Source organism: Schistocerca americana, chromosome 10, assembly GCF_021461395.2.
Source record: "Schistocerca americana isolate TAMUIC-IGC-003095 chromosome 10, iqSchAmer2.1, whole genome shotgun sequence".
Lineage (NCBI taxonomy): Eukaryota > Metazoa > Arthropoda > Insecta > Orthoptera > Acrididae > Schistocerca > Schistocerca americana.
This window is the reverse complement of record NC_060128.1, coordinates 50,237,729-50,255,479: the sequence shown is the minus strand read 5'-3', so window position 1 is coordinate 50,255,479 and position 17,751 is coordinate 50,237,729. Positions and strand designations below refer to the sequence as shown.

General features: G+C 43.5%; 1 protein-coding gene across 1 annotated transcript in view; it reads left to right on the top strand.

Moving 5' to 3' along the window:
* Positions 1 to 17,751, top strand: part of LOC124552657 (tyrosine-protein kinase Fer-like) — a 627,186-nt gene that overhangs the window by 533,803 nt on the left and 75,632 nt on the right. Inside the window, exon 8 of the mRNA XM_047126982.1 lies at positions 7,331 to 7,528. Within this exon, the coding sequence (XP_046982938.1) occupies positions 7,331 to 7,528 (198 nt within the window). The remainder of the gene's footprint in view (positions 1 to 7,330; positions 7,529 to 17,751) is intronic.

The following is a 17,751-nucleotide window of genomic DNA, read 5'->3' as shown; positions in this document are numbered from 1 at the left end:
ACTGAAGACCACAACAACAACACAACAACACAGTAGAAACAGATAAAATGAAATATAAAAATCATATTCAGGCGATAAGTCTTAAGTTTAAATAAAGAAAATCAACAATGTACCACTCGAATTTGCTTAATTTTCTAGCTCTTCCAGGAGCTCCTCGACAGAACAGAAGGAGTGAGCCATGAGCAAACTCTTCAGTTTAGGGATTGAAGAAAAATATTCGCTACCAGTCACAATAAAAGGTTGTTTATTCGTCACACGACCGGTTTCGGGCTTGCGCCCATCTTCAGGTGTTTATAAGTACAGATATATTTTCATCAAATGCTGCCTTACCACTTACAATTGTCCCACTTGTATTTGTGTAGTCACCAGCAAATAATTTTTGTATTTATACAGTGATCTCCAACAGTACAAACATGTAAACGAATGTATAAACACCTGAAGATGGGCGCAAGCCCGAAACCGGTCGTGTGACGAATAAACAACCTTTTATTGTGACTAGTAGCGGATATTTTTCTTCAACCCCATAAAGGAACAGTCACGGAGTTCGACAGCATCCACTACGGATAAAATTCATTCTTCAATTTAGACTTAAAAGAGTTTGGGCTACTGCTAAGATTTTTGAGTTCTTGTGGTAGCTTATTGAAAATGGATGCAGCAGAATACTGCACTCCTTTCTGCACAAGAGTCAAGAAAGTGCATTCCACATGCAGATTTGATTTCTGCCTAGTATTAACTGAGTGAAAGCTGCTAACTGTTGGGAATAAGCTAATATTGCTAACAACAAACGGCATTAAACAAAATATATAATGTGAGGGCAATGTCAGAATTCCCAGGCTATTGAATAGGGGTCGACAAGAGGTTCTCGAACTTACACCCACGTAGCTCGAACAGCCCGTTTTTGAGCCAAAAATACCCTTTTTGAATCAGAAGAATTACCCCAAAAAATGATACCATATGACATGAGCGTATGAAAATATGCGAAGTAACTACTTTTCGTGTTGAACTGTCACTTATTTCAGACACTGTTCTAATGGCAAATAAAGCAGCATTTAGTTTCTGAACAGCTTACTGTCTGTCCGAACGCCTAGGAACTTGAACTGTTCCGTCTCGCTTATAATATGCCCATTCTGTCTGATCAAAATATCGGTTCTTGTTGAATTGTGAGTTAGAAACTGTAAAAACTGAGTCTTACTGTGATTTAGCATCAAATTATTTTCCACAGGCCACGAACTTATTTCATGAACTACATTATTTGATACTGTTTCAGTATTACACACAAGATCCTTCACTACCAAGCTGGTGTCATCAGCAAATAAAAACATTTTTGAATCACCTGTAATACTAGAAGGCATATCATTTATATAAATAAGAAACAGCAGTGGCCCCAGCACCGACCCTTGGGGAACGCCCCACTTAACAGTGCCCCATTGGGACTGAACATCACTATCACTCTCAATATTGCGGAGAATTACCTTCTGCTTTCTGTTCTTAAAGTAAGAGGCGAACCAATTGTAAGCTCGACTTTGTTATCGGTGAAATAACGTCACCTATCTTCTCGAGCCGTAAAATTTGATTTTCTCCCTTCATTAGTAACTTACTGACCTGGTTGATATACTTCTGCCTCATAAGCCCTGTAGAGTTTCTAATTTAATTTACTTCTGTGTTTGGTGAATTGTTCCTAAATAATTTACACAACATTGTAGAATATGGTTTTCGGTTCTCTTTACATTTATGTCCACTCTGTTTAGGTTGACAGCGAGCTTTGCAAACTGAAGAACGTCTGTATCTTTGCGCAGCTTAGTAATAACTGTACTTGCTGGAGACTCACTGGAAAATTCACCAGACTGACACATGTTAATTATACGGTTTAATATAAACTTTACATAAATGTGTATCTTTTGACTAACATACGTGGACCGCCTGAGGCTCTGTCTTGAGATGCCTATTTGTAGACACACGTATTACAGAAAATTACAAAGCAGTAAAATAGTAACCTATTCCATTTTACATACTGATGTAAAAGACTGGAAAGCCGGAAGGGACAAAGATACAACAGGCACTGAAGTAAGTTTGCTTAACTAGTACCCGTGCAATCGTAATGTCCCAGCATTATTGGTACTGTTTACGGGAGAGCAGTTTACTGTGAGTGTGGATTGCCAAAGTTCATCATAAAGTTTGTCGAAAGTGAATTCTCCTAATCTGAATAATTAACAAACTACGAATGTATTTTAGTGAACTTATACATTTTTGGAAACACGAAAACTGCAGCAATGAATTTTGGAAATAATTGTGTTTAAAGCTTCATCTTTCTAGAATGTGATAAATTTGAGTAGGAATAAGTTTCGAAATATTATCTTTTCACAAGAAGGATGGTGTTTGTTGAAAAGAGGAAAATGACAGCTTTTAATGGGGCTACGTAACTCTCGGAACGAACAAACAATTTTTTGCGGTATTGAAATTAGACTTACACAAAGTTTGCAGGTATAGTAAATCACAAAAATTTCCTCGAATAAAATGTTTTCATAATAACCAAATGTACTATTGTCATCAGGAGTTGTTAAACTATACAGTGAAGAATAAAGTTTAGACAAATATTACATGGATAATGAATTAGCTACTTAAAGTTCTTAGGCCACCTGAAAACATTGTCAGTAGTGTAAACATTTATGGCTATTTTCAGTGTAGTCCCTTTTAGGGCCCCACACTTTTGCCATCGACACTACAGACGCGTTATATCCCCCTTGTAGAGTGCTTCTTCATGCGTGGCAAAAAAGGCATCTGTTGCAGCCGTGACATAATCGTTTGATTGAGAATCGGTTGCAGCTAGATGTTTCTTGAGCTTAGAGAAGGAACAAAAGTCAGAGGGAATCAGATCGAACGAATAAGGTGGGCGCCGAAACAGTTCAGACCGACAGGACACAGCGGCAGACATCGCAGTGACAGATGTGTGCGTGGGCGAGTCGCCCATCTTCTCGTGAAAGAGCACTCATTTTGTCAAAATCCCGACGCATTTCACTTCGGTAGCCTCCCTCAGATGCGTCCGTCGAGCAGCATAATATGCTCCGTACACTGTACCACCTTTTTCGAGGTATTCAGCCCGGATAACACCCCTCGAATCTCAAGACTTATCACCTCACCGGTGATGTGACTGACGTAAACTTCTTGGGGTGGGTGAGGAGGGGTGTTTCCCCGGTTTCGATTGAACCTCAGATTCAGGTTGAAAGTGGTGAACCCGTGCTTCATACACTGTCACAAAACGTTTGGGAAACGTCACAGAGTCTGCCTCAAAAAGGGTCATGTTTTTGGTGGACTCGACTCATTTCTGGAGTTCATTTTCTGCCGTCAACATTCTCAGGACCTATCGACTCGAGACCCGGTGCGCATAAAAAAACAACTCTTACGACGTGTCCGACACATTCCTGAAGGAGCGTCTGCTCTCTCACCGATGCAGCACTATTTCACGTGCCTGCCTGCCTCGACGGTATCTCGAACTGCGGTGACGTTTCCTTCTGCACTGGCTATTACTGTCTTCCACAGTGAGGCGCATCCCGGACAGACGTGTTGCCCCTGCCCAAATTCTGCCACCCACTTCTTCACAGTGGAATAGGAAGGAGAATCCTCTCTTAATGTTTCCACTGTGTCATTACTGATCTCCTGCGCACACGTGCCCTTTCTCTGCAGGTATCGGATGACCACACACTTTGCTCTCTTTATTCATTTTCCAAAATATGTACGCCTCGGACACTTCAGACTCCAATATCTGAAACAAAAAAGGATGTTAATGAAAACTTTTGTATGTGATCTATCCGAGGAATGAAACATTAGTTGCTTAATTGACATTCAGCTAGGACAAACTATTTCGTAGGTCGGCCGAGAACTTTTTAGTCGTCCTTTGTATCTCATCTGACTATCAGTTTTGCTACTAAAGAGAAGAGATCATAAGAAATAATGTTTGTGTCAGGAATAGCGTAAGAAGAGATAGGGTAAGCCCATTTTGCTCACAAGTGAACCTCCCCATCGCACCCCCCTCAGATTTAGTTACAAGTTGGCACAGTTGATAGACCTTGAAAAACTGAAAACAGATCAATCGAGAAAACAGGAGGAAGTTGTGTGGAACTATGAAAAAAATAAGCAAAATATACAAAGTGAGTAGTCCATGTGCAAGATAGGCAACATCAAGGATAGGGTGAGCTCAGGAGTGGCGTAGTCCCGTGGTTAGCGTGAGCAGCTGCGGAACTAGAGGTCCTTGGTTCAAGTATGTGAGCAGCTGCTTAACGAGAGGTCCTTGGTTCAAGTCTTCCTTTGTGTGAAAAGTTTACTTTCATTTGGAATATTTTTCTAATTTTCTTTGGAGCGCATTCCATAATCCGCCTCGCAGCTGGATTATCGATGACATGAGAAGACAACCATAGCACCTCTTCCCAGTTCCTTTTTTTTTTTTTTTGAGATTGAACAAACAAAGGAAACAACACAGCATCGAGAAATTCGCAGCGGGCTATAGTATCGAGCATCCTTTGTCGTAACGGGACGACTTGCTATTATTCTGTTTATGTAGCCGAAGAGGAACGGCTTTCCTTTTATCCATTTGTATAAACATAAAATAAAATGAAAATAAAAATAAAGCAGAAAAATTAAACTTCCAAAATCCCTTTTCCTTTTTTTGTTAAAAAAAAGTGGCTAGGATAGCTGGCTAAAAAAAAAATAAATAAAACAAATGCCCATTTGTGTTACGTACGTATTTTGTTATTTTAATTAATGTAGAAAAAAAGTGGTTAAGACGAAATAAAAGAAAAAGCGAAAAAAAAGCTGTTTGGCTGCTAAGCAAAAGGTTCTGAGTTCAAACCTTGTTAGGTGCTAGTATTTTCTTTATTTAAAAGCAATATCGAAGTGTCTTACTTCATGAATTTTATTAAAAAAAAAAAGTATTCCCTCGAGTGAAAAATTTAATTTTTTATGTTTTCATCACTTTTTTGGGAGTGATTATCACATCCACAAGAAAACCAAAATCGGGCAAGGTAGAAGAATCTTTTTACCCATTCGCCAAGTGTACAAGTTAGGTGGGTCGACTACATATACCTTTCATGTGACGCACATGCCGTCACCAGTGTCGTATAGAATATATCAGACGTGTCTTCCTGTGGAGGAATCGGTTGACGTATGACCTTGCGATCAAATGTTTTCGGTTCCCATTGGAGAGGCACGTCCTTTCGTCTACTAATCGCACGGTTTTGCGGTGCGGTCGCAAAACACAGACACCAAACTTATTACAGTGAACAGAGACGTCAGTGAACGAACGGACAGATCATAACTTTGCGAAAGTAAAGAATGTAAACTTTTCACTCGAGGGAAGACTTGAACCAACGACCTCTTGTTCCACAGCAGCTCACGCTAACCACGGGACCACGGCACTCCTGAGCTCACACTATCCTTGATGTTACCTATGTTGCGCATGGACTACTCAGTTTGTATATTTTGCTTATTTTTTTCATAGTTCCACACAACTTCTTCCCGTTTTCTCGATTGATCTGTGTTCAGTTTTTCAAGGCCTATCCACTGTGCCAACTTATAACTAAATCTGAGGGTGGTGCGAATGGGGAAGTTCCCTTGTCAGTTACAGATAGCACTAAAGTGCGGGTCATTTATGTTGGCGGCCGAGTTTAGGTTCGTTCTGCGCATCTGATGTCACAAAACACAGTCAGCCAATGAACAGAGAACGACGTTGCCAGATCTCGACTGCAGAGCAGAGCACGGACGAGTGTCTTCAGTTTTAGAAACGTTCAGTCATAAATAAAGTACGGTAATAGAACAAAAGCAATGTCTTGATAGCAAACTTTGTTTTATAGAAAGTTTGGAAAAAGCATTCTTTATACCAATTGCTTCATATTCTATTAATTAATTAAACCAAACAAGCAATAAGACTTCTAATTCAGGCGATAGCGAGGAAAGGTATTTGTATCAATTTCACGAACTGCTTTTTCACAATAAAGAACAGCGGTAATTGTTTATTTCCTATTGTACTTCGACGAAGTGTGAGTAATTCATGGTCATACTAAGTGTTTGTCAGACTTTTGCTTGACCTGATAGAATCCTTATGGAGTTACATTGCAGGATGAGTTGCGTTAGCGTAACGGTTAAGGCGTTGGGTTAGTAAGTGAAGGGTAAAGAGTACAAACCTTGTGCGGTGTTAAATTTTTTCTTTATTTAAAAACAATATCGAAGTGTCTCACTTCACGAATTTTATTCATTTGAATGCAATTTTTTGAAATTTCTAGTGGTTTGTCTCTTCATTAACCCTTTCGCTGCTGCAGACACGTGCTCCCCGCATTCCGCGCTGTGCGCGATTTCGTCATTACTGCACTGCTGGGCTGTGCAGACACATGGTGTTCCCACTGCTGTGACACACTTTATCGTTCGATTTCATAAAAACTATTTGGCCCAAAAATTTGATTTTTACACATCTCTTGACAGATACCTTCCCCCCATAAAGGACTTAATTTTCTTTCGATGTTCAACCCAGTTATTATGCAGCATTAAATGTAGTAAACCATTGCACGAAATTTTGAAGAGTTTGCAGAGGTAAAAGTCCATAGAGTATACTTTCCGTATGGTCGATTTTAGTTGCCACATTGTTGAGAATGAAATGTGGACAAGATACCTAAATTTCATATAAAATTTACTGTATAACAATATCTCATTTAATTTTGTATGAAATTTAGGTGTCTTGTCCACATTTCATTCTCAACATTGTGGCAACTAAAATCGACCATACGGAAAGTATACTCTAAGGACTTTTAGCTCTGCAAACTCTTTCAAAATTTCGTGCAATGGTTTACTATATTTAATGCTGCATAATAACTGCGTTGAACATCGAAACAAAATTAAGTCATTTATGGGGGGGGGGGGGGGGGGGCAGGTATCAGTCAGGAAGATGTGTAAAAATCTAATTTTGGGCCAAATAGTTTTTGTGTCAGCACAGGCGAGCAGTGGAGTGACAAAATCGCGCACAGCGTGGAGTGCGGGGAGCACGTCTCTGTAGAAGCGAAAGGGTTAATGCGGCCGAGGTGGCTCTACTTCATGAACTGCGCGTTCCCCCCTAAACGTTAAGCTTGCGCACTATGCTATACTATGGCGCTGCTTCTCTTGGCGCGTACAACTGGCAACGCAGCAATCTCCCGCGTCTCGGCGGGCATGCGCGAGCCGCCAAGATAAAAGAATTGAACCATAGTGATAATCGGTGAACTAGCCCGTAGTGTCGCGCCTATAGCTACGACAGCCGACACGCCCTCCGAGGCCAGTGACAGCAGACTGCACGCGGGCCGTCCTGTTGCAGCTGGTGCAGAGCGCGCGGCCGCTGCAGGAGGAGGAGTGGTTCCACGGGGTGCTGCCGCGCGACGAGGTGGTGCGCCTGCTGACACACGAGGGCGACTTCCTGGTGCGAGAGACGGTGCGCCACGAGGAGAGCCAGGTGGTGCTCTCCGTCTGCTGGGGCGGCCACCACAAGCACTTCATCGTGCAGACCACCGCCGACGTGCGTGCGCCTACTCTACACTGTCTAACGGCCTACCCCTGGCAATTCAGCTACAGCTCATTTTATTATTAACTAATGACGTTACAACAGTTTTCACGTGACAGATTATTCAGTGTAAAGATGTGAAACCAATACTAACAAAGCAGTGTGCGATTTGCAGGGGGGGATTCCCCCCCCCTCCCCCACCCCTCTGCATCAGACCATCCCCTCCTCTGGTTTTAGTTTATGCATCCCAACCTGGAATGTTTATTTCCCAAGCACTCGAGTAAAACTTTACACATAATTTAAATTTGTGGAGCCGAACACTGAAAGTTTACTATTAATACTATTAATATGTTGGGTTTGGGTTGTTTGGGGAAGGAGACCAGACAGCGAGGTCATCGGTCTCATCGGATTAGGGAAGGACGGGGAAGGAAGTCGGCCGTGCCCTTTCAAAGGAGCCACCCCGGCATTTGCCTGGAGTGATTTAGGGAAATCACGGAAAACCTAAATCGGGATGGCCGGACGCGGGATTGAACCGTCGTCCTCCCAAATGCGAGTCCAGTGTGCTAGCCACTGCGCCACATCGCTCGGTATTAATATGTTTGCTTATTAATATTGAAAAAGTGTTATGCAGCAGTTAAGCATTTCAAAACATTTGGAACTAAACGACAAGACGACGCACGCCACATTTCCGTAGCATGCCACAATGTCGCAAGACGTCGCCTCAGCGTAAACGAGTCTTCAGAGCCGGGTCTGTATTGTATGGTGGACGTGATGAGTTGCGTACGAAACTAAAACCTGCAATCAGATCCAAACGTCGTGGAAAACTGTGAAGAGGTGTCATCCTGCAGCAAGATAACGCTCGCCCATCGTTCTACCAAACGGACAGCCGACGCAATAAAGGAGCTGAGATTGGAGGTTCTGGAACATCCACCATACAGTCCAGACGTGGCTCGAAGCGATTTTCACATGTTTGGACCCTTAACGGAAGCACTACAGGGAAGAAGATAAGATGTGAAAGTGATGAAGACATCATTGTTGCGGTGCAAAATTGGTTACAGATGCAACCGATAAGCGTATTTTCTGATGAAATAAAAAAAACTCGTAAAACGTCGGGAAAACTGCATTGAAGTCCAGGGAGGTTACGTAGAAAAATAACGCATGTTTCAGTTTTCTATCGTCAGAATAAGTACAGCTTTTCAGAAATGTGCCTTTACTTTTTGAATTCCCCTCGTATACCTGTATGTAGATGATTTTGTAAATAAGCTTACCTATAATGTACTTTTAAAGATATAACAAGGGATGCCTTTTCTGATAGTGCATACGCGTGAATAATGAGTTTCGGCATTAACATCTATTTATAAATAACTGATTAACCATATCCATGATGGATACCGATAACGCCACGGTCCAAGCAAGTAATATATATGATTATACTAACCCCCTAAGACATCCGCCCCCACTGGTAAAAGCACAAATAGAACACTGTAACAAAGAGATAGAGGGGCTGGCCAGTACTTAGGTCAGCTCAGTACAGCCGATAGATGACACAAAACAGAGCAGAAAATTTACGTTCCTAGCTTTCGGAACTTTGTTCCTTCATCAGGGAGGAGAGAGGGGAAAAAAGGGAAGAAGGGAAAGTGGATTTAGTTACAACGGAGGTTATCAAGCAACAGGAAAAGGTAAACAGGGAGGGTAGCAAGGATGGAGGCATGGTTGTCAGAGGGGTAGCATTCATCTCACGCTACGTGAGGAGAACCTACGTCATAGTGACGTAACACTACGTCATCATGACGTAAATAACCTAAATCGACTACATGAGTGCGTAAATCGATCTTTGCGGTTGTACCGATAACGTCAAAGCTAAATGTAAATACATGTGTACAAACGAAGTGGCAGGAGTTATCTGTTACGCTCATCCCAGTTGAATTAATTATTAAGCTGTAATCCCAACAATTTGGGATGGTATTGTGTGTTTAAGGAACATAATGAATGTCTGAACGAAGGAACCATAACGAAAGTAAAAAAAAAGTTTTTAGTCATTTAAAAAAAAAAAAAATCCGATGAATCCTGCATAAATCGTGTGAATAGAAACGTGAAATAATTAATTATTAAGCTGCAATCCAAAGAATGTGGGATACTATTGTGTGTTTCATGTACATAGCCGGTCGGAGTGGCCGTGCGGTTTTAGGCGCTACAGTCTGGAACCGAGCGACCGCTACGGTCGCAGGTTCGAATCCCGCCTCGGGCATGGATGTGTGTGATGTCCTTAGGTTAGTTAGGTTTAATTAGTTCTAAGTTCTAGGCGACTGATGACCTCAGAAGTTAAGTCGCATAGTGCTCAGAGCCATTTGAACCATTTGATGTACATAACGAATATCTGCATGAAGGAATCATAACCATAACGAAAGTGACTAGGCATTTTTTAGTCCGATTAATCGTGCATGAATCATGTGGGTAAAAACGTGAAATGGGAGAAATTAAAGTATTTCGTATTTTTATAAAAGCCAATGAACTGTACATAATTCATATGGGCAGAAACGTTAAATTGAGAAACTGAAGTTCGAAGTAATTCCGAATGTTGCTGGAAATATTAAACCATCTAGTTCGCTTTAATTTTGCCTTCATGTTGTAAATCAGGTAAGAACAATGAACAGTGCAGATTCAAGACGCACACAACAGTCGATGTATACAGAATGCACACAACAGTCGATAGGACAACTGGTGAAGCTCATGGTGACGCGTGCCTACGTCACGAAGAAATAAAAACTTCGCGGTTCGCCAATGACATTGTAATTCTGTCAGAGACAGCAAAGGACTTGGAAGAGCAGCTGAACGGAATGGACAGTATCTTGAAAGAAGGCTATAAGATGAACATCAACAAAAGCAAAACGAGGGTAATGGAATGTAGTCGAATTAAGTCGGGTGATGCTGAGGGAATTAGATTAGGAAACGAGGCACTTAAAGCAGTACAGGAGTTTTGTTATTTGGGGAGCAAAATAATTGATGATGGTCGAAGTAGAGAGGATATAAAATGTAGACTGGCAATGGCAAGGAAAGCGTTTCTGAAGAAGAGAAATCTGTTAACATCGAGTATAGATTTAAGTGTCAGGAAGTCGTTTCTGAAAGCATTTGTATGGAGTGTAGCCATGTAAGGGAGTGAAACGTGGACGATAAATACTTTAGACAAGAAGAGAATAGAAGCTTTCGAAATGTGGTGCTACAGAAGAATGCTGAAGATTAGATGGGTAGATCACATAACCAATGGGGAGGCATTGAATGGAATTGGGGAGAAGTGGAGTTTGTGGCACAACTTGACTATAAGAAGGGATCGGTTGGTAGGACATGTTCTGAGGCATCAAGGGATCACCAATTTAGTACTGGAGGGCAGCGTGGACGGTAAAAATCGTAGAGGGAGACCAAGAGATGAATACACTAAGCAGATTCAGAAGGATGTGGGCTGCAGTAGGTACTGGGAGATGAAGAAGCTTGCACAGGATAGCGTAGCATGGAGAGCTGCATCAAAACAAGTCTCAGGACTGAAGACAACAACAAAAACAACAACAACAAGCATGGCTCTAGTCCACCTACACATTGTGGTCCCCAGATCATGCACCGCTGCTGCCCTTACCATGGAATCGAAGGTTTTGTTACTAAAGGCCCCCTCAATATCCAGGAAGATACAGAGGGCTATTTCTTGGAAATGAAGTGCTTTTTCCACCTTCCCGACGAGTCGGTCGAGAGCTGTTTCACATGATTTACCTGGTTGGTATGGATGTTGGTTCAGGTGTAAAGGGACCCTACATAGCCTCCTCTCCCCAACTTATTCATTAACCAGTTTTTCCAGTGTTTTGAGAATGAAGGAGGACAGACTGATTGGTCTCATATCCTTGGCCTTGTTATTATCAGTTCTTCCTGGCTTTGGAATGAAGACAACCTTCACTGCCTCCAAACATTGGTTATGATTCCTACTGCCAAGCAAACCCTAAATAGCCTGCATAGGACTCTTATAAGCTTTCCTCCTGCCTGTTGCAGGAGAGCTGGAAAAATTCCATCTGGCCAAGGTAACTTGAACGGCTGGAATGTTCCCACCGCCCACTGGATTTTATTGTAGTTCACACACTCCTTGGCCGCTTCCCGGTCCTCTCTTCGAGTGTCTGAGAACCGTTGTCTCTGTGGGGTCACATACTGGTCTGTGTTATCCGGCAGAGCATATTGAGGAAAGTGACTTTTGAGGAGCAATTCCAGCGTCTCATGTGCTGTCTTTGTATATTCCCGATCCTCCTCCCTCAGCGTACCTCCTGCGTTGGTTGGTACTCTAGTGAGGGTTCTGTGAAGTCTGGCTTGTGCAGCCGTGCCCTCCACTTCCTCACAGAATGCCTTCCAGGAGGCCTTCTTTGCTTGTCTTATTGCAAGGTTGTAACTGACAAGGACCTCACGATATTTAGCCCACTGTCCTTTGCGTCTCGCAGTACTAAACAGTCTCCGTACCTGTTTTCTTTGCATTTCCAATTTGTTATTCCACCGAGGAACACTCCTATTTGTGCACTTCCTGGCGATTGTGCAGTTGCCCTGATATGAGGTCACTATGGCAGAGGTAACAGCCTCTGCTACTTCCTCAAATTCTACTGGCTTCCTTATCGTGGTTTTAATTTCCGATAAGCCTAAGTCGAGGGCCCTCCTATGTGTCTCCCAGTCTGTTTTCCTGGGATTTCTATAAGTCAAGGTCTGTCTGATTCCTATTTCAACCTCGAGTTTAATGTACATGTGGTCCGATGGGGATGGCTCCGACGCCACACGCCATTGTTTGACATAGCTACCCATCGTCATGGAACCAAATGTTATGTCAATTACTTCTTCCCTTCTGCTATTCCTGAATGTAGGCTCATTGCCCCCGTTCAGGACCTCTAGGTTGCTAGCTACTGTCGGTGTCCTCGCTGCCCCACACTAGGTCGTGGGCGTTGGCGTCGCGCCCCACCAGCAGTCGGTCACCTTGCCGATGGCGAGTCTCTACCAGTCTCCTCACCTCCGAGCGAGGGGGACAACTCTCCGTAAGGAAGGTATGCTGAGGCCGAGACAATTTTCCTCGTCATACCTTCCTCACATTGCTGCATTTTGATGGTCACTAAGTCTCTAGAGCAGAAATCCATCATTGGCACGAAAGAAATGCCGTTTCTAACATAGATTCATGTTCTGGAGTTTCTTAGATTTCTAGCACAGATCAGCTTACCTCCAGTGCCTCCGAGGCCCGATACACCCCCTTTGTATAAACAGGGTTCTCGTATCAGGGCCACGTCCACTTCCTGTCTCCCCAGGCAGCGGCTCAGGGCAGCAGAGGCCCCTTTACTGTGCTGCAGATTAATCTGCAGCACCTCCAGGCTCCATCTTACTGCCATCTTTGAGGTCTTTGAGTACCCTGACAGTGACCTGCGAGAACACTAAAAACAGTTTCAGGTCCTGCTCCCACATCACCTTCAGGGACTTCTCACCGACCTCCACCACCAGGGATTGTCCTTCCGGAGCAACCTTCTGGTTAATCACTCTCCAGTCTTCTGTCGGGACTTTTGGGTTCTGGGCCCCTATTTTCCCGAACAGAGTCTTCGGAGAGGAGGATCTTGGGTACCCACAGTGATGCGGTCTTAAGAAGCTCCGCTGCCATCTTGACTGGCAGCTTCGCATCTTCCCAAGGGGATATCATGGGCACCTTGTCCTCGAGCCGTTCTACTGTGTGCACCCCCTCACAGACAAAAATGAGTGCACCATGATCTAGATAGACCCTCCTGAAGTTGGGACCTGGGCCAGTGTCCCCCCCCCCCCCCAAATCTTTTCAAAGAGGGCCATCTGTACTAGTTCCTCCTGCTGCGAGGTAATGGCCACCGTTGGATAACCTTCCTGGATAACTGCCATCCTAAAAACCGAGACTGCAGTACTATAGGTCTGTTTCCCTATTTCTTGCCTCAGTTTTTTCTGGACTCGCTTATCCAGGGAGGAGGGAGTCTTTGTTTCCTCCCTTATCCGCTTACTACCTGTCTTTGACGCTGTGGGGGTCTGCGTGCCCACTTCAACCTGAGACAGTTTTTTCCTGGGGTCTTGGGTTCTAGTCCCTTTACTTCCCTCCATTTGTGTTTAGGAAGCCATTCTATTCCTTCCTTTTCCCTCTGTTCCCTGAGTAGCTTTCTCCTTTGGGCCCCAGACAAGCCTTCGATTTCAATCTGCTCTAGTTTCTCGGTTACAGTTCCCACTTCTGACTCAGGTCTAGACCCTGATTCAGTAGTGGAAGTGCCTTCCATCGGTTCAGTCCCCGATGTTTGGGTATCTGAGGTCTCAATTTGCCCCTCAGTTTCTTTTTCTTTTTCCGTAGTCGTGTCCGTGTCGGTCCACGAGATTTGGGGATGTAGAAGGTCCACACCACGAATACCCCGCATGGTGTAAGGCTAATTACTCAGGGAGGTTGCCCGGTATCCCTGAGGCTCCGTTTGCAACACATCTTCCCGTGTGCCACGCACCCCTCGGCACGGATCGCATCACACCTCGGGTTGGGTCAGGGAATAGGGTAGTACTAGGAGTGGGTAGGGAAGAAGGGACATTGTGGGACACTCTTAGTCTGATCTATCGGCTCAGGCCTTTCCGGCAGTAGGTCCTCTCCCTTCGGCACAGCCCTCAGCTTCCCGCAGATACGCGAGCCTCTCCACCCGCACGGACAGTGCTTCGTCAAGGTGGTGTCCCCCAGAGAGGATGCCTGTATTCGTCGTGGCATACTATCTACAAGTTTATCGAGGCACTGTTGGTCCAGATTGTCCCACTCCTCAACGGCGATTCGGCACAGATCCCTCAGACTGGTTGGTGGGTCATGTTGTCCATAAACAGCCCTTTTCAATCTATCCCAGGCACGTTTGATAAGGTTCGTATCTGGAGAACATACTAGCCACTATAGTTGAGTGATGTTATCCTGAAGGAAGTCATTCACAAGATGTACACGATGGGGGCACAAATTGTCATCCTGTCATCCACAAAGATGAATGCCTCGCCAATATGCTGCCGATACGGTTGCACAATCAGTCGGAGGATGGCATTCACATATTGTACAGCCGTTATGACGCCTTCCGTGACCACCAGCAGCATATGCTGGTCCCACATAATGCCACCCAAAACGGCAGGGAGCCTCCACCTTGCTGCACTCGCTGGGCAGTGTGCCTGAGGCGTTCAGCCTGAACGGGTTGCCTCCAAACACGTTTCCGACAATTGTCTGGTTGAAGGCATATGCGACACTTGTTTTTTGTGAAGGGAACGTGATGCTAATCCTGAGTGGTCCATTCGGCATGTTGCTGGGCCCATCTGTGCTGTGTTGCACGGTGTCGTGCTTCTAATGGTGGGCCTCGCCACGGACATTGGGAGTGAAGTTGCGCATCGTGCAGCCTATTGCGCACAGTTTGAGTCGTAACATGATGTCCTGCGGCTGCACGAAAAGCATTATTTGACATGTTGGCATTGCTGTCAGGGTACCTCTGAGCCATAATCCGTAGGTAGCTGTCGTCCTCTGCAGTAGTAGCCCTCGGGCGGCCCGAGCGAGGCATGTCGTCGACAGCTCCTCTCTCTCTGTATCTCCTCCGTGTCCGATCGACATTGCTTTGGTTCACTCCGAGGTGACTGGACACTTCCCTTGTTGAGAGCCCTTTCTGGCACAAAGTAACAATGCAGACCTGATCGAACTGTGGTATTGACTGTCTAGGCGTGGTTGAACTACAGACAACACGAGATGTGTACCTCCTTCCTGGTGGAATGACTGAAATGATCAACTTCAGACCCCCTCCGCCTAATAGGCGCTGCTCGTGCATGGTTGTTAACATCTTTGGGCAAGTTTAGAGTCACCTCTGAACAGTCAAAGGGACTTTGTCTGTGATACAATATCCATAGTCAACGTCTATCTTCAGGAGTTCGGGGAACTAGAGTGATGCAAAACCTTTTTTGATGTGTGTATTTTCTTTCTCAATGTGTGAAAATATTTCCTGAAAGTTTGACCACACCTTTTCATTATACTCTGTATAGTAAAACTGAGCTGGCAGCAGCTTTTTTCAAAGCAGCAGGTTTCTTTCTAATTTCCTAAATTTGGATGGCAATAGTGTGAATAGCATTAAGCAGAATAGTGATAGTGTGTAGTGATTCTCCCCCCCCCCTCTCTCTCTCTCTCTCTTTCTTGTTTCAGGACCAAGAATTAACAATCAATACTGTTTCTCATTTTTGTGTGAATTCATTCCTATACATGATTTCGTATTCTCGGATACTAATTTTTTGAAGATATCACATCCTCGGAACCACGCCAATCTTTTTGTCTTTCGCCTTATAAAATTCCAAATTTTCCTCGTTAGATGATTATCTCGTACAACACTCACCTTTCATTTTTAATAAATGATGTACAGCTTTTATCTTTCTGTACAGTTCGTCATTTGATCTCAAACATATGTGCACATTATCTGTTGGCTTAAGTCTTCCTGCATATCGCCTATCCTCTGTGGAGGTACTTACCCCATCCATTGATAGTCAAAGTCTCTGTAGCATGTAAGCCTTCTGATCTGACAGTTGTACTGTAATATCTTAAATCAGCTCCAATTCTCAGTGACTTCTTGTCGTAGAAGCTTTTTGTCAGGGGATACGCTCTATACAGAATGAGATTTTCACTCTGCAGCGGAGTGTGCGCTGATATGAAACTTCCTGGCAGATTAAAACTGTGTGCCCGACCGAGACTCGAACTCGGGCCCGCGAAAGGCAAAGGTCCCGAGTTCGAGTCTCGGTCGGGCACACAGTTTTAATCTGCCAGGAAGTTTCACGCTCTATACAGTTTGCAGATCCCGAGATTGATCACTTTCTGTTCTAGGCCATTTTGTTGGATTTCTTTCCCTAGGTACCTAAATTTCTTCACACGATTAATCTTCCATCAGTTTAAAATCATCCATTCTGATTCATCGGTGATGTTTGTCACTTATTTTTGTCTTCTCAATGGAGAACTGTAATCCTGCTTTCTCAGCCATATCCATCAGTCAGTCAGTCTTTGCAATTGCCAAATTAATACTGTTGGCAAAAATGACTAAATAGTTTGCAAAGATCTGATGTAATTACATTTTTCTGGAGACATATTGGGGTGTGAATTGAAGTTTGTGTTAGGGAGGTCATTGGTCTAGGATATTCCAAGCAGCTGTGTTAGCCACAAAGCCAGAGTGGTGTAATGGATAACACATCTGCCTATTAAGCAGAAGACCCGGTTTCAAGTCCCGGCCTTGACACAAATTATAATTCATTACTTCAGCTTCTATCCTTACAGTCTGCAAAGACGAGCAGTCGATGTACACTCCTTTCGGCTCGGGCCCTAATCTGACCTGTTCTTCGTTCCCCTGTTCTCAGCTCAATGTCTTCCAGGATTCTCAAATGAGACACAATTAAAATGAGTGGAGAGAGTCCATCGCCACGTCTGACACAGACCTTCAAAAGGGACCGAGATTTCACGAATGAATTTCACTTTTAACCCTCTGTCGGTCATTCTGTTTAATCAGATTTCTGGATATATCATCCATCCCAAATTCTTCCAGAACATTTTGTAACAATTTACTGTGTAGGAGAAGATAGATTGGTCTTTGCCGTAAAGAAATTAGATTAGATTAGATTAATACTTGTTCCATAGATCATGAATACAACACTTCGTAATGATGTGGAACGTGTCAGGTTAATAAAAGATGTCTGTACAAGATATTACATTACACAAAATATTGCATGACACTAATGTTTAAGTTGTTGTTGTTGTTGTTGTTGGCTTTTTCCCCCTTAATTTATATCTAAAAATTCAGCCAATGAGTAGAAGGTGTTGTCATCTAGAGATTCTTTTAATTTATTTTTAAATGTTAGTTGGCTATCTGTCAGGCTTTTGATGCTGTTTGGTAGGTGACCAAAGACTTTCGTGGCAGCATAATTTACCCCTTTCTGTGCCAAAGTCAGATTTAACCCTGCATAGTGAAGATCATCCTTTCTCCTGGTGTTATAGTTATGCACACTGCTATTACTTTTGAACTGGGTTGGATTATTAACAACAAATTTCATAAGTGAATATATATACTGTGAGGATCCCTAGATTCTTAAATAGATGTCTGCAGGATGACCATGGGTGGGCTCCAGCAATTATTCTGATTACACGTTTTTGAGCAATGAATACTTTTCAACTTAACGATGAATTACCCCAGAATTTGATGCCATAC